Source organism: Bombina bombina, chromosome 11, assembly GCF_027579735.1.
Source record: "Bombina bombina isolate aBomBom1 chromosome 11, aBomBom1.pri, whole genome shotgun sequence".
NCBI lineage: Eukaryota > Metazoa > Chordata > Amphibia > Anura > Bombinatoridae > Bombina > Bombina bombina.
The window spans coordinates 40324750-40344681 of record NC_069509.1 but is presented as its reverse complement, the minus strand read 5'-3'; the positions used below and the strand labels follow the sequence as shown (position 1 = coordinate 40344681).

At 42.3% G+C, this 19932-nt stretch overlaps 1 protein-coding gene across 3 annotated transcripts in view; it reads right to left on the bottom strand.

Moving 5' to 3' along the window:
* LOC128642023 (uncharacterized) overlaps positions 1–19932 on the bottom strand; it is a 229572-nt gene that overhangs the window by 20695 nt on the left and 188945 nt on the right. For all 3 annotated transcript variants that reach the window (XM_053694659.1, XM_053694658.1, XM_053694657.1), the window contains exon 11: positions 4678–4803. In XM_053694659.1, the coding sequence (XP_053550634.1) occupies positions 4706–4803 (98 nt within the window). In that variant the 3' untranslated portion in view covers positions 4678–4705. The remainder of the gene's footprint in view (positions 1–4677; positions 4804–19932) is intronic.

Sequence of the window (19932 nt, the reverse complement as noted above, 5' to 3'; positions counted from 1 at the left end):
CTGTCTTGCGTGACATTGATTATTGTGATTTATGTTTTTTTTGGTGTTATGATTGGCTATGCTTAATAAAGATATTTAAGAAAAAAAATCCCATCCTCTCTTCACTGTACACAGCCTACTTACAAGGAACTACGACGATAAACAGCAGATTCTCTGAAGCCAATATCTCTTTAATACTCGAACCCGACAGAGACCCTACTAATACCGCCTCTTACCGTCCAATTTCTCTACTTAATGGAGACTATAAAATACTAACTATAATATTAGCAGACAGATTATCTCAGATTATGCCTTCCATAGTGCATACGGATCAAACAGGCTTTATTAAAGGCCGTTCATCAGTGACAAATATATGTAAAACTTTGGCAATTACAGCCCATTATTGGTACAATACCCATTCCTCTAAGCCAGTTCGTCTCCCCGACGCCTGTCTCTTAGCACTTGACGTGGAGAAGGCTTTTGATAGGATTGAGTGGGATCATCTACATACTACTTTAGAGAGATATGGCTTTGCAGGTCATTTTCCAGAGTTTCTCCGCAGACTGTACATGACTCCTAGGGCGGCTTTGATAATTAATGGAGGTCTTTCATCTTCTTTTTTGTTGCAGAGGGGTACGAGACAGGGTTGCCCACTCTCCCCTCTGTTGTTTGATTTGGCTATAGAGCCTCTGGCTTGCCACATCAGACAGAACTCTGAGGGTCTTCAAATACAGGGTCATAGAGAACATTTGTCATTATATGCGGATGACTTGTTACTTTTCGTAGGTAATCCAGGTGCTAACTTAGGTAAAATCTTGGCACTGGTTGATGACTTTGGGACCTTCTCGGGCTATAAGGTTAATATAGATAAGTCAGAGATAGCATGGCTGCAAAACTCACAAAATACTGCAATTTCATATAGAGGCCTTGAAGTTACAGATGGCTCTTTTAAGTATTTAGGTATCCGCATACATATTAATCCTAATAAGATATATAAATTGAATTACGGGGACACTGTTAAACGGGTTATCCAGATGCTTGTTGGATGGGCGAAGTTGCCGATCTCCCTGTCAGGCAGAGTTCATCTTTTTAAAATGGTGGCGCTCCTTAGGCTTTTATACCAGTTGCAGATGCTTCCTCTTCTCCTCACACATCGAGATACCAATTCTCTACAAGCAGCTATGGGATGCTTCATTTGGAAGGGGAAAAAGCCTAGAATAGGAAAATCCTTTCTTTTCATGCCATTCAACAGAGGAGGACTCAGGGACCCCCTGAGAACCTGGGGTAAGATCTGTAAATTTTGGGGTATACAAAAGACTGTGAGTAAATACTTACCAATTCAAGGTAACCTACAATTCCTCCCGGGGTATACTACAGAGGCATTTAGAACGTGGCAGCAGAGAGGACTTATCACACTTAGACAGTTAATTAACCCGCTGACTTTGGATATTATACCCTTTCAGGAGTTACGGAATATGTTTAATCTCCCTAGCACTCACAGCTTTGCTTACTTTCAATGTAGACATTACATACTTAAGCTGAAATCCGAGGGTACACTAACCACAGACGTGACCAACATAGATAAGTTATGTGTTTGGGCTAGGATGGGATCTTATGCTATTGCTAATACTTATAATCTGTTACTTCAATGCTGTGAGGGCCACATAGAGCAAAGGATTGTATCCAAATGGTCGGGGTTCCCAGATCTAGCAATAAATAAAGAAGTGATAGAGGCTATTTTGAATAAGATCCAGTCCATAACTATCTCAGCGAACCTGAGGGAAACACATCTAAAAATCATACAGCAGGCATACATAACTCCTAATTTGCGTTCTAAATGGATACCAGGGGCCAGGGATATTTGTAAAAAATGCAGTCTTCCCTCTCCAGACTGGATTCATTTGTTTTGCAATTGTCCCAAGCTGTCTAGTTTTTGGAACAAAATCTCCTTCTGGTTTACTAAACTGGTTAAAACACAGATACGTTTCTCTCCTCAGCAAATTATATTCCTAATTTCAGGAGGACAAAAGCACAATTTTGACGATTTCATTTCTACAGTTGTTATCCTAGCAAGGCAGTCAATTTTGTCTGGTTGGGCAGAGAATAAATCTCCCCCCTTTCAACACTTAAAACAAAAAATTCACCTTCAAATATTAATAGAACAAGCAGATGTTAGGGGGGACCCGGAGAGGAGAATTAAAAGATTTCTGCATAAATGGGAACCATATTTACTAAGTTTACCAGCAGCCGTCAGAGACAGAATAATCTATCCTTTTAGAAATAGCCTTTATATCCTTAAAGAAAATTTTAGAGGTAACTGGTGCCTTTCCAGCTGCTCTAATTAATCTCCCTCTCTAAACAAATCGTATATTATTGTCTCGGGTCCTAGACTGCGGAGGAAGGTCTGGGGTTGTTGTGGGTAAGTTATAATTTTGATTATGTTTTGTATTGTTTGTTTTCCTTTTTTTGTTAAAAATTGAAAAAAGGGATCCAGATCGCTCTTTAATGTTTACCTTCTGTATCATGATTCTTACAAAAGAAAAAAGGACATTTGGACTGTGATGTATGTTATGAATAGTCTCACAGGGTTAAACCGTGTATGACACTGGCCGTAAATATGCTTCATCGGATCAAATTTTTCCAATTGTATCCATGCTATTTCTTTGTACGACTTCTTCTGAGTGTAATGGATCCTATTACTATAAATAAAGTTTAAAAAAAAAAAAAGTTCCTCAGTAGCCACATCCCATTGTAAAGGACTTCTAAGCAGTAAATCAGTATGTCTGTCCAGGGACAGCCGAAGGATTGAGCCTTGTGCACTCTCATGTTATTTCTCTATTCAGTTTAAGGAAGTTTACTATGAAATCTCATGAGAGTTAAGTGAAATCTCATGAGATCACAGTAAAAGAGTTCATGACCTCAACACTTCTGATGCTGATTGGCTGCAGTTCATTTCTTCATTTTTTTTTTACCTGCAGCAGCTGAGTATAACTTTTTACACAGAACTTACTCTGCTGAGCTGAGGCGATTGTGAGGTAAAATATCTTCCTTTTTTACATAGAGATGCTCAGGTGATATTTTCCTGTCAGCTTTTTACAGTTATACTGCATCAGTTTCAAGTGATTTAGCATATGAGTACTATGTCCCTTTAATTAAAACAAATATAAAAGCATAGTGTTGCACAGCAATGGGTTTCTCAGCAGCAGTTGCCGTTTCATACAGTCTGATGAAATGGTAACTGCTGCCGAGAAACGCATTGCTGTGCAACACTATGCTTTTATATTTGTTTTAATTAAACCTGCTTTTATCACATTGTGCCTTGCTCTCTGTGTGCACACACCACGGATGAATCTTTGCCTACTAGCATGACTCACACCTATTGTAGGTGATATCATTGGATTTGCCGTGCCTCTATCCGGTTCTTATACTTCACTGGAGATGTGCCTGCCTGTGGCCCAGTCGCTTCATCTGAGTTACCGAGTCAGCCGAGCGGCTCTAAAGCCTCGGTCCGCTCAATATTGCACTGGATGTGCAACCTGTCTTGTGAGTACCCAGCTGTATCTCGTAGTCTTTTGGTCATAGCACCTTACATTATTACACCATCAGGCGCCTCTTCTCATCCTGTTCCTTTAGGATACCGTATTTGATATATATACAAGACTCAACATTTCTACTCGCCATGGGCTGTTTTTTGGGAACTTTTAATTTGTGCTAATAAAGCTGGAGTTTTAATTGAGTTGTGTCGGCAATCTCTTCCTTTCAATAGCAGTCACAGTGCCACTCCTGTCAGCAGCATTTTAAGTAGCTCCTAGTGTGACTGTGGCTGTGTGCCGCTGCCTGCACAGTGAGTGACAGCGCTAACTGATGACTGCAGCATATAGTGGTGGGCAGCAGGCTGTGAGTGTTCTACTTCTTCTCACTGAGACGGTGACCCTGATATTCAAAGATTCTCCAGCTTGGAGAGAAATTGTAGTTCAGACTTCATAAAGGCTGAACTTACTAAATTTTCAAAAGAAAAAGGCGGAACTCTCCAGCACTGCAAGATCTCTCTCATCTATGTATGTGATGCAGAGACAAGCCCAGTGACATATAGCACTGCATGATATGAGAGTTTTGTTACATTTACACTTTGTGCTTTGTATTTTATATTACTATACATTTCAGATTGGTTAATTTCAGTAATATATATATTTAAAAATAAGAATAACATTTTCTTCTAAGTACTTAAAGTATTCTTATGGCACCTTTGACTTTAAACAGTTGTCCTAGTTAATCTTCTGGTTATTGCTCAAGCGAAAGACAGAGCATGGTTTTGTAAAGCACCCTATAGAAGTCTATGGGGGAAGGGAGTTAGGGAGGTTGCATTATCCAACCTCCAGATGTTAGCGCACCGGAGTCTTTTGCTTGCGGGCTATCATTTTTTAGCTGGTAAAAAACAGTAATAAAAAAACTATTCATTTAAGTTAAGCAGTGTTAACACTCAACAGCACTAATATTTTTGAGCTCCATTTGTAATTTAGTCATTTGTGATTGCATTGTATATGTGACAAATATAACCAGATAATTAGACTGCTCATCAGTAAAGCACGTCCCCTCACTTATACATTATTTGCATATCTACATGTCTATGTTAAGATTATAAACATTATTTTACTGTTTCTGAAATTGCATCCTGACAAAGCTTACATAGACACTTACCTGTGTGTGCAGTGAATTCACTACTGCTCTATGGTTCAGCACTCTGAGTGACAACTATATTAACCATATGAGGTTTGTCTGTCAGACGTATTTCACCATTACCTTCTGATATTAGGTAATATTTTCCTGTAAGAAAAAAACAAAGAAATATTCAGTTAATTTATATTGTATATTAGCAAAAAAGCAGGGGCAAGTTTACATATGTGGCGTAGGTTTCAGCACAACTGCTGAAACCCCCTGTCGCCCGTTAGTTCACCTCGCACATCGAGTGAATCATATAAACTGTGCCGTCAGATGATATACTGCTGTAAGTCAAACAAACGGTGACATTCAGAAATGTGCGAAAATACACATATCTTGCGTCGCCATTGACTTAGAGCAGTATATCATCTGCCGACGCCTAAATTCAAAACAAAAAAGTGCAAAATGCATGTGAAAATATAACCTGCCTCAAAAAAATTAAACCCACGCGTCAGAACCCCTATATCTGCCATCTCCCCGCATCACAACTACTAATAAAAGTGATTAACCCCTATATACGTTGATCCCCCAAATCGCAATCTAACTAATAAAAAGTATTAACACCTAAACTGCCAACCCCCCACATCGCAATCGAACTAATAAAAGTATTAACACCCAAACCGCCAACCCCCATAGCAATCTAACTAATTACACTATTAATCCCTAAACCTCCAACCCCCCACATTGCAATCTAACTAATTACACTATTAACCCCTAAACAACCAACCCCCCACAATGCAAAGTATTAATCTAATAACTAAGCCCCCTAACCTTACACCCCCTAAGTTAACCCCAATTAAAATACAATTACATAAAATAAAAAGACTACATACCTTAAAAATTAATTAGAAATTACTAAAAATAAAAAATTCTAACTTTACATTAAAATAAAAAATTACAATAAAAAAAACAGAACCTAACATTACAAAAAAGCCAAGATTACAAAAAATAAACTAAATGATCAAAAATAAAAGTTATTCCTAATCTAATACCCCCTTAAAAACAAAAAAGCCACCCCAAAATAAAAAACATAATCTAACAATAAACTACCAATAGCCCTGAAAAGGGCATAGGCATTGCCCTAAAGATAACAGCTCTTTTAGGAAAAAAATTACAAAGTACCCCTAACAGTACAACCCAAAACCCATCCACCCCCCCAAAATAAAAAAAGACCTAACTAAAAAAAGGGCAATAAGCTCTTTTACTGCCCATAAAAAAAAACAAAAAAACTAATATAAAAAAAACACCCCAAACAAAAAAAGAAAAAAAATAACAATAACAGCAAAATAGGTACTCACCATTGATGAAGTCCAGACATCCATCTTCTTCCAGGCGGCGAAGGTCTACTTCCAGGCAGGGAAGGTCTACTTCCAGTGTGGGACCATCTTCCATCTTCATCCCGGTGGCGCGGTCATTGTCCGCTGCACACTAAAGATTGAATGCAAGATACCCCTTTAATATTGGGGTACCTTGCATTCCTATTGGCTAAAAAATTCAAATCAGCCAATAGGATGAGAGCTGCTTACATCCTATTGACTGATTTGAACAGCCAAAGGATGTAAGCAGCTCTCATGAATATGTGAAACTGACTGCCGGTTCTATGTTAGTTTATGGAAGAAAAAAACAGCGGGCAACGGGTGAAATATATGTAACTTGTATGTGGCGCCGTATATGTGATCGCTAGATTAGACTAAAAATAGACGATGCCGGCTTTTGCGGCCAACGCTGCATATGTAATCCCGCCCCAGGAGTTTAAGTTCTAATCAAGCCATAAACATTTCTAGCTTAAAGGGACAGGGAACACCTTGATATTTGTATATAAAGGGCTAAATTACAAGCAGAGCACTAAATATCACTTGCGTGCAAGCTATATTAGTGCTCCACTTTGTAATACCAGTTTGGTTTTACAAGTAAATTGCAAATTTAGAAGTAAATCGCAATACGAACGTGAGTTAGCATTAGCATTGCGAGGAAGCATTGCACTCGCGAGAACACACAGTTCCCATAGACCGCAATGTACAGGCACTTTTCAGTGCCGTTTTTTTTTCTAACACCCAACTCCCACCAACTTTAAAGCCCCAAAACTGCCTAGTGTAGTTGTTTTTTCTTTAAAAAAAGGTCATTTTTAAAAAAATAAATAAATATAATGCCCTCTATTTTGAGGGCATTTGGGACACTTTTAGAAAATGAACCATAGATCTAATCCCTTGTTAATTTTTGGAGTGCTAATTATCACGCTCCCACAAACAGGCAAATTTCCCCGCTTGCGGGCGCATGATAATTTTGCGCTCGACTTGTAATCTAGCCCAAATTTATATTTTCATTATCTATTTTGCTCAATTTTAATGTACTTTAGCTCTGAAAATAGAAAATAGAGCAATTTCTAATTGCGAGTTGTGTCGGTATAGATATACCGCAAGCATTTTAGCCTGTAACGCAACGTCAATCCCGCACTCAAAAAATGAAATTTTTGCGTGGGATTTCCATAGCGCCGGTATTACAGGTTGTGCAGTGAGGCTAAAATGCTTGCGTTACTGACACGATCCATACCGCCTTCTGAGAGCAGTAGTAGTTATGGGTTTAGCGAAACAAAAATCTTTCACGAAACTCATAACTAAAGTGCTACAAAGTACAATAACAGCCATAAACTACCTATTAACCCTTAAACCGCCACCCTCCCGCATCACAAACACTATATTAAACCTATTGATCCCTAATCTGCCGCTCCCGACATCGCCAACACTAATAAAAATGATTAACCCCTATTCCGCGGCTCCCCAACATCACCGGCACTATAATAAAGTTATTAACCCCCTATTCCGCCGCTCCCCGACACTATAATAAGCATATTAACCCCTAAACCTCTGGCCCCCCACATCATCGCAACTAAATAAGCCTAGTAACCCCTAAACCTCTGGCCCCCCACATCACTGCAACTAAATAAGCCTAGTAACCCCTAAACCTCCATCCCCCACATCGCTGCAACTAAATAAACCGAGTAACCCTTAAATCTCCGCCCCCCACATTGCCGCTACTAAATAAAGCTATTAACTCCTAAACTGCCAGCCCCCCACTTCGCAAAACACTAAATTAAACTATTAACCCCTAAACTTAACACCTCCCTAACTGTAAATTAAAATTACAATACAACTATGTGAAATAACAACTGTGAAATAAAAATAACCTAAGTTTAAACTATAAATTAAGCTAACATAACTATTCTAATAAAATTAAATAAACTACCAATTAAAAAAACTAAATTACACATTTAAAAAAACCTAACAGTACGAAAATAAAATAAAAATATAAAATTACAAAAAATAATAAACACTAACGGCTAGATTTGGAGTTTGGCGGCCAAGGGGGTGCGTTAGCTACGCAGGCTTTTTTCTGGCCGCACCATAAAATTAACTCTGGTATTGAGAGTCCAAAAAAATGCTGCGTTAGGCTCCAAAAAAGGAGCGTAGAGCATTTTTACCGCAAATGCAACTCTCGATACCAGAGTTGCTTACGGACGCGGCCAGCCTCAAAAACGTGCTCGTGCACGATTCCCCCATAGGAAACAATGGGGCTGTTTGAGCTGAAAAAAAAACCTAACACCTGCAAAAAAGCAGCGTTCAGCTCCTAACGCAGCCCCATTGTTTGCTATGGGGAAACACTTCCTATGTCTGCACCTAACACCCTAACATGTACCCCGAGTCTAAACACCCCTAACCTTACACTTATTAACCCCTAATCTGCCACCCCCGCTATCGCTGACACCTGCATTATATTATTAACCCCTAATCTGCCGCTCCGTAAACCGCCGCTACTTACATTATCCCTATGTACCCCTAATCTGCTGCCCCTAACACCGCCGACCCCTATATTATATTTATTAACCCCTAATCTGCCCCCCTCAACGTCGCCTCCACCTGCCTACACTGATTAACCCCTAATCTGCCGAGCGGACCGCACCGCTACTATAATAAATGTATTAACCCCTAATCCGCCTCACTAACCCTATAATAAATAGTATTAACCCCTAATCTGCCCTCCCTAACATCGCCGACACCTAACTTCAATTATTAACCCCTAATCTGACGACCGGAGCTCACCGCTACTATAATAAATGTATTAACCCCTAAAGCTAAGTCTAACCCTAACACTAACACCCCCCTAAATTAAATATAATTTAAATCTAACGAAATTAATTAACTCTTATTAAATAAATTATTCCTATTTAAAGCTAAATACTTACCTGTAAAATAAATCCTAATATAGCTACAATATAAATTATAATTACATTGTAGCTATTTTAGGATTAATATTTATTTTACAGGCAACTTTGTAATTATTTTAACCAGGTACAATAGCTATTAAATAGTTAAGAACTATTTAATAGTTACCTAGTTAAAATAATAACAAAATTACCTGTAAAATAAATCCTAACCTAAGTTACAATTAAACCTAACACTATACTATCATTAAATTAATTAAATAAAATACCTACAATTACCTACAATAAAACCTAACACTACACTATCAATAAATAAATTAAATACAATTCCTACAAATAACTACAATGAAATAAACTAACTAAAGTACAAAAAATAAAAAAGAACTAAGTTACAAAAAATAAAAAAATATTTACAAACATAAGAAAAATATTACAACAATTTTAAACTAATTACACCTACTCTAAGCCCCCTAATAAAATAACAAAGACCCCCAAAATAAAAAAATGCCCTACCCTATTCTAAATTAATAAAGTTAAAAGCTCTTTTACCTTACCAGCCCTGAACAGGGCCCTTTGCGGGGCATGCTCCAAGAAATTCAGCTCTGTTGCCTGTAAAAAAAAACATACAATACCCCCCCCAACATTACAACCCACCACCCACATACCCCTAATCTAACCCAAAACCCCCTTAAATAAACCTAACACTAAGCCCCTGAAGATCTTCCTACCTTGTCTTCACCTCACCAGGTATCACCGATCCGTCCTGGCTCCAAAATCTTCATCCAACCCAAGCGGGGGTTGGCGATCCATCATCCGGTGCTGAAGAGGTCCAGAAGAGGCTCCAAAGTCTTCCTCCTATCCGGCAAGAAGAGGACATCCGGACCGGCAAACATCTTCATCCAAGCGGCATCTTCTATCTTCTTCCATCCGGTGCAGAGCGGGTCCATCTTGAAGCAGCCGACGCGGATCCATCCTCTTCTTCCGGCGTCTCCCGACGAATGACGGTTCCTTTAAGGGACGTCATCCAAGATGGCGTCCCTCGAATTCCGAGATTCCGATCAGCCAATAGAATGTGAGCTCAATCTGATTGGCTGATTGGATCAGCCAATCGGATTGAACTTGATTCTGATTGGCTGATTCCATCAACCAATCAGAATATTCCTACCTTAATTCCGATTGGCTGATAGAATCCTATCAGCCAATCGGAATTCGAGGGACGCCATCTTGGATGACGTCCCTTAAAGGAACCGTCATTCGTCGGGAGACGCCGGAAGAAGAGGATGGATCCGCGTCGGCTGCTTCAAGATGGACCCGCTCCGCACCGGATGGAAGAAGATAGAAGATGCCGCTTGGATGAAGATGTTTGCCGGTCCGGATGTCCTCTTCTTGCCGGATAGGAGGAAGACTTTGGAGCCTCTTCTGGACCTCTTCAGCACCGGATGATGGATCGCCAACCCCCGCTTGGGTTGGATGAAGATTTTGGAGCCAGGACGGATCGGTGATACCTGGTGAGGTGAAGACAAGGTAGGAAGATCTTCAGGGGCTTAGTGTTAGGTTTATTTAAGGGGGGGTTTGGGTTAGATTAGGGGTATGTGGGTGGTGGGTTGTAATGTTGGGGGGGGGGTATTGTATGTTTTTTTTTACAGGCAAAAGAGCTGAAATTCTTGGGGCATGCCCCGCAAAGGGCCCTGTTCAGGGCTGGTAAGGTAAAAGAGCTTTTAACTTTATTAATTTAGAATAGGGTAGGGCATTTTTTTATTTTGGGGGTCTTTGTTATTTTATTAGGGGGCTTAGAGTAGGTGTAATTAGTTTAAAATTGTTGTAATATTTTTCTTATGTTTGTAAATATTTTTTTATTTTTTGTAACTTAGTTCTTTTTTATTTTTTGTACTTTAGTTAGTTTATTTCATTGTAGTTATTTGTAGGAATTGTATTTAATTTATTTATTGATAGTGTAGTGTTAGGTTTTATTGTAGGTAATTGTAGGTATTTTATTTAATTAATTTAATGATAGTATAGTGTTAGGTTTAATTGTAACTTAGGTTAGGATTTATTTTACAGGTAATTTTGTAATTATTTTAACTAGGTAACTATTAAATAGTTCTTAACTATTTAATAGCTATTGTACCTGGTTAAAATAATTACAAAGTTGCCTGTAAAATAAATATTAATCCTAAAATAGCTACAATGTAATTATAATTTATATTGTAGCTATATTAGGATTTATTTTACAGGTAAGTATTTAGCTTTAAATAGGAATAATTTATTTAATAAGAGTTAATTAATTTCGTTAGATTTAAATTATATTTAACTTAGGGGGGTGTTAGGGTTAGACTTAGCTTTAGGGGTTAATACATTTATTATAGTAGCGGTGAGCTCCGGTCGGCAGATTAGGGGTTAATAATTGAAGTTAGGTGTCGGCGATGTTAGGGAGGGCAGATTAGGGGTTAATACTATTTATTATAGGGTTAGTGAGGCGGATTAGGGGTTAATACATTTATTATAGTAGCGGTGCGGTCCGCTCGGCAGATTAGGGGTTAATCAGTGTAGGCAGGTGGAGGCGACGTTGAGGGGGGCAGATTAGGGGTTAATAAATATAATACAGGGGTCGGCGGTGTTAGGGGGAGCAGATTAGGGGTACATAGCTATAATGTAGGTGGCGGCGCTTTGCGGTCGGCAGATTAGGGGTTAATTATTGTAAGTAGCTGGCGGCGACGTTGTGGGGGGCAGGTTAGGGGTTAATAAATATAATACAGGGGTCGGCGGGGTTAGGGGCAGCAGATTAGGGGTACATAGGGATAACTTAGCTGGCGGCGCTTTGCGGTCCGCAGATTAGGGGTTAAAAAAAAAATTCGAGTGGCGGCGATGTGGGGGGACCTCAGTTTAGGGGTACATAGGTAGTTTATGGGTGTTAGTGTACTTTAGGGTACAGTAGTTAAGAGCTTTATGAACCGGTGTTAGCCCAGAAAGCTCTTAACTCCTGCTTTTTTTCTGCGGCTGGAGTTTTGTCGTTAGATGTCTAACGCTCACTTCAGAAACGACTCTAAATACCGGAGTTAGAAAGATCCCATTGAAAAGTTAGGATACGCAATTGACGTAAGGGGATCTGCGGTATGGAAAAGTCGCGGCTGAAAAGTGAGCGTTAGACCCTATTTTCAGTGACTCCAAATACCGGCGGTAGCCTAAAACCAGCGTTAGGAGCCTCTAACGCTGGTTTTCACGGCTACCGCCAAACTCCAAATCTAGGCCTAAATTACGGGAAAAAAAACCAAGCTTGCAAAAAATAATAAAGGAAATTATCAAAGATAAAAACTATTACACCTAAACTAATAGCCCTATAAAAATAAAAAGCCCCCCCCCCCAAAATAAAAACACCCTCTAGCCTACAATAAACTTCCAATAGCCCTTAAAAGGCCTTTTGTAGGGCATTGCACTAAGTTAAACAGCTCTTTTACCTGTAAAAAATACAAAGTCCCCCCAACAATAAAACCCACCACCCAACCAACCCCCCAAAATAAAAAAAACTAACTCTAAAAAAATCCTAAAATACCCATTGCCCCTAAAGGGACATTTGTAAGGGCATTCAGCTCTTTTTCATTGCCCTTTTGCAAAAGCCCAAACCCTACTCTAAAAAATAAACCTATCCAAAAATATTTAAAAAAAACCCTAACACTAACCTCAGAATATCTACTCACGGTTGCTTAAGTCGGGACATCCAGGCGGCGAGAAGTCTTCATCCAGGTGGCGAGAAGTCTTCATCCAGGCGGTGACATCTTCATCCATCGCGGGGGCGCCAGAGGTTTAGGGGTTACTAGGCTTATTTAGTTGCAGCGATGTGGGGGGCCGGAGGTTTAGGGGTTACTAGGTTTATTTAGTAGCGGTGATGTGGGGGGCCGGAGGTTTAGGGGTTATTAGTTTTATTTAGCAGCGGCGATGTGGGAGGCCAGAGGTTTAGGGGTTACTAGGATTATTTAGTTGCGGCAATGTGGGGGGCCAGAGGTTTAGGGGTTACTAGGTTTATTTAGTTGCCTCGATGTTGGGGGCCAGAGGTTTAGGGGTTACTAGGCTTATTTAGTTGCGGCAATGTGGGGGGCCAGAGGTTTAGGGGTTACTAGGCTTATTTAGTTGCTGCGATGTGGGAGGCCGGAGGTTTAGGGATTTTAATAACTTTATTATAGTGTTAGCTATGTCGAGGAGAGGCGGATTAGGGCTTAATAGCTTTAATATAGTGTCGGTGATGTCGGGGAGCGGCGGATTAGGAGTTAATAGCTTTATTATAGTGTTGGCGATGCTCATTTATATAGATATCTAACAAGAGAGGAAGATGAGCAGTAACAATTGTGCAGTGACAGCTTTGCTCTCTGTATAAGTACTTTGGTCTCTGTATAGTAATCCCAGACCATTTTAAAAGGGACCTAACTGGCTCATTTTACTGACAACCCGGCTAAAATTTAAGCCAATAAATTGAGCTAATATTACATTTTCTTTCATAGGATGGTGAGAATCCACAAACCATCACATGTGGAATTAATCTCTAATCTACTAGAAGGAGGCAAAAATAACCGATATGCCAGAGCTTTTAATCAAATTCACTCCCCTGTTTAACTCATTTTTTTGCCTCCAGCAAGGATTGAGGTAAATTCAGAAGTGCTAATCTACACATCCTTGAGAGGGGTGAGACCCATTTCCTCATCAGAGTGCCTACAGAGGACAGAGAGATAGACAGAAATTTTTAGCCAGGCTCTGTGAGTGCACTGTCTCAGATGAGTATGTCTTCTACATCTGAGCTGAGCACGATAGGCAAAGGTGCTGACAAGTAAGTACCATGAACCTTCCGCAAAGGTGCTAACAGGTAAGTACCATTAACCTTCATAGCCCAAAGGCTATTAGTATGGTCATGAACACATGATTTACAGTGCCTGAGGACATAAACGCATGCACCAAATAACATTATAATGGAGACTGGGAGGTGGGGTCTGTGTCTCTATCAGCTTGTTATAGAGGCTCAGGAGGTGGGGTCTGTGTCTCTATCAGCTTGTTATAGAGGCTCAGGAGGTGGGGTCTGTGTCTGCATCAGCTTGTTATAGAGGCTCAGGAGGCGGGGTCTGTGTCTGCATTGGCAGGTTATAGAGGCTCAGGAGGTAGGGTCTGTATCAGCTTCTTATAGAGGATCAGGAGGCGGGGTCTGTATCTGTATCAGCTTGTTATAGAGGCTCAGGAGGTGGGGTCTGTGTCTGCATCAGCTTGTTATAGAGCTTCTGGAGATAGGGTCAGTGTCTGTATGAGCTTGTTCTAGAGGCTCAGGAGGTGGGGTCTGTATCTGCATTGGCTTGTTATAGAGACTTAGGAGGTGGGGTCTGTGTTTGCATAAGCTTGTTATAGAGGCTTAAAAAGTGGGGTTGGTGTCTGTATGAGCTTGTTATGGAGGCTCAGGAGGTGGGGTCTGTGGCTGCATCAATTTATTACAGAGGCTCCGGAGGTGGAGTATGTGTCTATATCAGCTTGATATAGAGGCTCAGGAGGTGGACTGTGTGTCTGTATCAGGTTGTTATAGAGGCTCAGGAGGTTGGGTTTGTATCTGCATTGGCTTGTTATAGAGACTCAAGAGGTGGGGTATGTGTTTGCAAAAGCTTGTTATAGAGGCTTAAGAAATGGGGTTGGTGTCTGTATGAGCTTGTTATGGAGGCTCAGGAGGTGGGGTCTGTGTCCACATCAATTTTTTACAGAGGCTCAGGCGGTGGGGTATGTGTCTGTATCAGCTTGTTATAGAGGCTCAGGAGGTGAACTGTGTGTCTGTATCAGCTTGTTATAGAGGCTCAGGAGGTGGGGTCTGTATCTGCATTGGCTTGTTATAGAGACTCAGGAGGTGGGGTCTGTGTTTGCAAAAGCATGTTATAGAGACTTAAGAAATGGGGTTGGTGTATGTATGAGCTTGTTATGGAGGCTCAGGAGGTGGGGTCTGTGTGTCCACATCAATTTTTTACAGAGGCTCAGGTGGTGGGGTATGTGTCTGTATCAGCTTGTTATAGAGGCTCAGGAGGTGGACTGTGTGTCTGTACCAGCTTGTTATAGAAGCTCAGGAGGCAGGACCTGTGTTTGCATAAGCTTGTTATAGAGGCTTAGGATGTGGGGTCTGTGTCTGCATCGGCTTGTTATAGAAGATCAGGAGGTGGGGTCTGTGTCTGCATCAGCTTCTGATAGAGGCTCAGGAGGCTGTGTCTGTGTTTGCATCAGCTTGTTATAGAGGCTCAGGAGGTGGGGTATGTGTCTGCATTGGCTTGTTATTGAGGTTAAGGAGGTAGGGTCTGTGTCTGCATCGGCTTGTTATAGAGGCTCAGGAGGTGGTGTCTGTCTCTGCATAAGCTTGTTATAGAGGCTCAGGAGGCAGGGTCTGTGTCTGCATCGGCTTCTCATAGAGGCTCAGGAGGTGGTATCTGTGTCTGCATTAGCTTGCTATAGAGGCTCAGGAAGTGGGATCTGTGTCTGCATCAGCTTGTTATAGAGGCTCAAGAGGTGGGGTCTTGGTCTGCACCATGTGCTATAGAGGCTCAGGTGGTGTGGTCTGTGTCTACATCAGCTTGTTATAGAGGCTCAGGTGGTGGGGTCTGTGTCTGCATCAGCTTGTTATAGAGGCTCAGGATGTGGGGGTCTGTGTTTGCATAAGCTTTTCATAGAGGTTCAGGAAGTCGGTATATGTATGAGCTTGTTATAGAGGCTCAGCAGGTGGGGTCTGTGTCTGCATTGGCTAGTTATAGAGGCTCAGGAGGTGGGGTCTGTGTCTACATCAGCTTTTTATATAGGCTCCGGGGTGTGTGTCTGTATCAGCTTGTTATTGAGGTTTAGGAGGTGGGGTCTGTGTCTGTATTGTCTTGTTATAGAGGCTCAGGAGGTGAGGTCTGTTTCTGCATTGTCTTGTTATAGAGGATCAGGAGGTGGGGTCTGTGTCTGCATTGGCTTGTTAAAGAGGCTCAGGAGGTGGGGTCTGTGTCTACATTGGCTTGTTATAGAGGCTCAGGAGGTGGACTCTGAGTCTGCATTGGCTTGTTATAGAAGCTCAGGAGGTGGGATGAGTGTCTGTATTAGCTTGTTATAGAGGCTCAGGAGGTGGGGTCTGTGTCTGCATTATCTTGTTATAGAGGATAAGAATTTGGGGTCTGTGTCTGCATTGCCTTGTTAAAGAGGCTCAGGAGGTATGGTCTGAGTCTACATTGGCTTGTTATAGAGGCTCAGGAGGTGGGGTCTGTGTCTGCAGTGGCTTGTTATGGAAGCCCAGGAGGTGGGGTCTGTGTCTGCATCAGCTTGTTATAGAAGTTCAGGAGGTAGGGTCTGTGTCTGCATTGTTTTGTTATAGAGGCTCAGGAGGTGGGTTCTGTGTCTGCATCGGCTTGTTATAGAGGCTCAGGAGGCAGTGTCTGTGTCTGCATCAGCTTGTTATAGAGGCTCAGGAGGTGGGGGTCTGTGTCTGTATCAGCTTGTTTTAGAGGCTCAGGAGGTAGGGTCTGTGTCTGCATCAGTTTGTTATAGAGGCTCAGGAGGTAGGGTCTGTGTCTGTATCAGCTTGCTATAGAAGCTCAGGAGGTAGTGTCTGTGTCTGCATTGACATGTTATAAAAGCTCAGGAGGGGAGATCTGTGTCTGTATCAGCTTGTTATTGTCAGGGTCTTTCCCTGTTTGTTTGCCATGTGCTGCTGGCAGCCATTTTACTCACCTCTCTTGCTGACTGTGGTGCATTGTGGGGGGTGCTGCTCATTTCCTGCACTTCCTTTTATTGCCAGACTGGTGTGCATCATTCCTGTGAGACAGGATGCAGTCTCAGAATTGTGATGTCATCACTTATTATTTAAAGGGCCTCTGTTCAGTATGCTTTGCCTTTGCGTTGTCTCAGACCTGTTTGTGAGAGTTCCTGTGTATTACCTGGCTGCCTGACGTCCGTCCTGGTTCCTGATCCCTGGCTTGTTCCTGACTCTGCTGTTATCCTTGTTCCTGATTCCGGCTTGTCTGACTATTTGATTTGGCTCCTGACTCGGCTCGTCTGACTACCAGCTCTGGTTTTGACTCCTGGCTTGTTATTTGACTTGTGGACATTTAATATTTTTTGCTATTAATAAAGGTGTGATTATTTTTGCACTTCTCGTCTCAGTCTGATTCCTGGCACCCTGACATTACGCAAAGGCCATGAATCCTGATGGTGCTAATAATCCACCTTTACCTGCCATCATTTCCAGGATGGATGTACAGGATTACTGCTTGGATCAATTTGCACTAGACATGCAAACCCTGCTGACTCGCACTGCACATTTGGACCAAAGTGTCCCCTAAGTTATGGCTGCTCCTGTTTCCGCTCCTGCACCTATGCCTACCAGGAGCATGTCCAGTTCTGCACCTCTACCTCAGCAATATGGAGGCGATTCTATTCAGTGCAGAGGGTTTTTGAACCAGGTGGGCATTTACCTTGAGATGTTACCTCAGGCGTTTCCCTCTGACAGAGCTAAGGTGGAATTTCTAATCTCCTTACTCTCTGACACAGCTCTTGCCTGGGCTAATCCCTTGTGGGAGACTAATAAACCTGTGATTTCAAATTACCCTGAATTTGTGGCCTCCTTTCGAAGGGTATTTGATATTCTGGCTTGCTCCTCCTCTGCTGCTAAACGACTCATGTCCATTCAGCAAGGTACAAGATCTGTTGCTCAGTATGCTATTGAGTTCCGTACGCTTGCCGCAGAGGTAGGTTGGAACAATGAAGCCCTTGTTGCCGCCTTCTTTCATGGGCTCTCTGATGCGATTAAAGACGAAGTTGCTGCCAGAGATTTACCAGAGGATCTCGCGGCATTCGTGTCTTTTTTGATCCTAATTGACATCAGACTCAGAGAGAGGCCCTCTTTCAAGGAGCGCTTGCAGAAGCCTCCTGTTCCGTTGTCTCCTACGTGTTCGCTCCCACCCATGCCTCCCTCTCCTCCCATGCCTCCTGGTCCCGAGTCACCAGGTACTGCTAAGCCGATGCAGTTGGGATTCACCTGTCTCTCCACGGCGGAGAGGGCCTTTAGGAGGAGGGAGGGGCTCTGCCTCTATTGTGGGTTACAGGGCCACCTTTTGAAGTCTTGTCCTACATGGCCCGGAAACGCTTACACCTAAGGTCCTGGTGGGGGAAGACCTTGGGTGGTTTATCCTCGTCCCCGGAACCGCTTAAGGAGAAACCTTTGGTCACGGTTGACCTTTCCTGGGTGGACTCTTCCATAGTCACCCAGGCTCTTGTTGACTCCAGTGCTGCGGGCTATTTCTTTGACAGTGCTTTTGTATCTAAGTACTCCATTCCTGTTTTGCCTCAGTCCGTTCCACTTGCTATTGAGGCCACTGATGGCAGCCCCCTTCAGCCCGCACTCGTTACTCACAAAACCGCTCCATTGTCCATGGCTGTTGGGGCTCTAGATTTTGAAACCCTCCAGTTCCAGGTGATAAACTCTCCGCATTTTCCAGTTGTTCTGGGTTATCCCTGGCTCCAAAAGCACAATCCCAGTCTCGACTGGCGCAGGTCCGAAATTTTGTCGTGGTCCCCGCAATGTATTTCCACTTGTCTTTCGGAAACCAGTTAAAGTCTTGTGCACTTCTTCGGTATCTCAATTGCCAGAGGAGTACCAAGAGTTCCTAGACGTTTTTGACAAGGTGCGTGCTGGTACGTTGCCTCCTCACCGGTCTTACGATTGTGCCATAGACCTGCAACCCGGAGCCATTCCTCCTCGGGGCCGGGTGTACCCTCTGTCTGTTGCAGAGAATTGTGCTATGGAGGAGTATGTTGCCGATGCTCTGTCGCGGGGGATCATCTGCAAATCCTGCTCTCCTGCAGGGGCTGGCTTTTTCTTTGTGAAGAAAAAGGGTGGCGAGTTAAGACCATGCATTGATTACCATTAAGAATGCTTACCCTATTCCGCTCATTACGGAACTCTTTGACCGCCTCAAGGGAGCTATGGTCTTTACTAAACTTGATTTGAGAGGAGCGTACAATCTCGTTAGGATTAAGGAGGGCCACGAATGGAAAACCGCATTTAACACAAGGAGCGGGCTTTATGAGTATCTTGTAATGCCCTTTGGCCTATGTAATGCTCCTGCTGTTTTCCAGGAATTTATTAATGATGTCCTACGAGATATGTTGCAACAGTGTGTTGTGGTGTACATCCTCATACACTCACCCACACTTGAGGCTCATCGTTCTAATGTTACACGGGTTCTTCAGAGACTACGTGAGAACGGCCTGTTTTGTAAACTCGAGAAATGTGAGTTCCATCATACTCAAGTAACCTTCCTAGGTTATGTTATCTCTGTTGCAGGGTTCTCCATGGATCCTGACAAGTTATCTGTGGTTCTGCAGTGGCCTCGCCCAGTTGGTCTTCGGTCTATTCAACGTTTTTTGGGGTTTGCCAATTACTATAGAAAATTTATTAAAAACTTTTCATCCTTGGTCAAACCTATCAGAGACATGACCCATAAAGAGAATGATCCACTCTATTGGTCACCTATTGCCATTAAGGTAGTAAGAATGTTAGGGCTGATGACCTCTCTCGACAATTGTCGCCTCTGTCCAAGGAGGAGCCTGTACCTACTCCTGGCTGCACAAACCAATGCACCTCTTGAGAAACCTAGTGGTAAGTGTTTTGTTACTGAGAATCTTCGAACTAAACTTTTGCACACTTACCACTATCCTAAAGCCGCAGGTCACCCAGGCAAGAACCAAATGATTTGGTCTGTCACTCGACAATTCTGGTGGCCAGGTCTTCGTTCTGATGTTGCTGCGTATGTTGCCTCCTGCTCAGTTTGTGCACAGAATAAAACTCCTCTACGTCTTCCTGTGGGTCTTCTTCAACCTATTGCTAATGTTGAGTGTCCTTGGACACATCTTTCCATGGACTTCATTGTCGAGCTCCCTGTTTCCAATGGCAATACTGTTATCCTTATGGTGGTTGACCGTTTTTCTAAAATGTCACATTGCATTAACTTGATGAAGCTGCCTACCGCTCAGGAGCT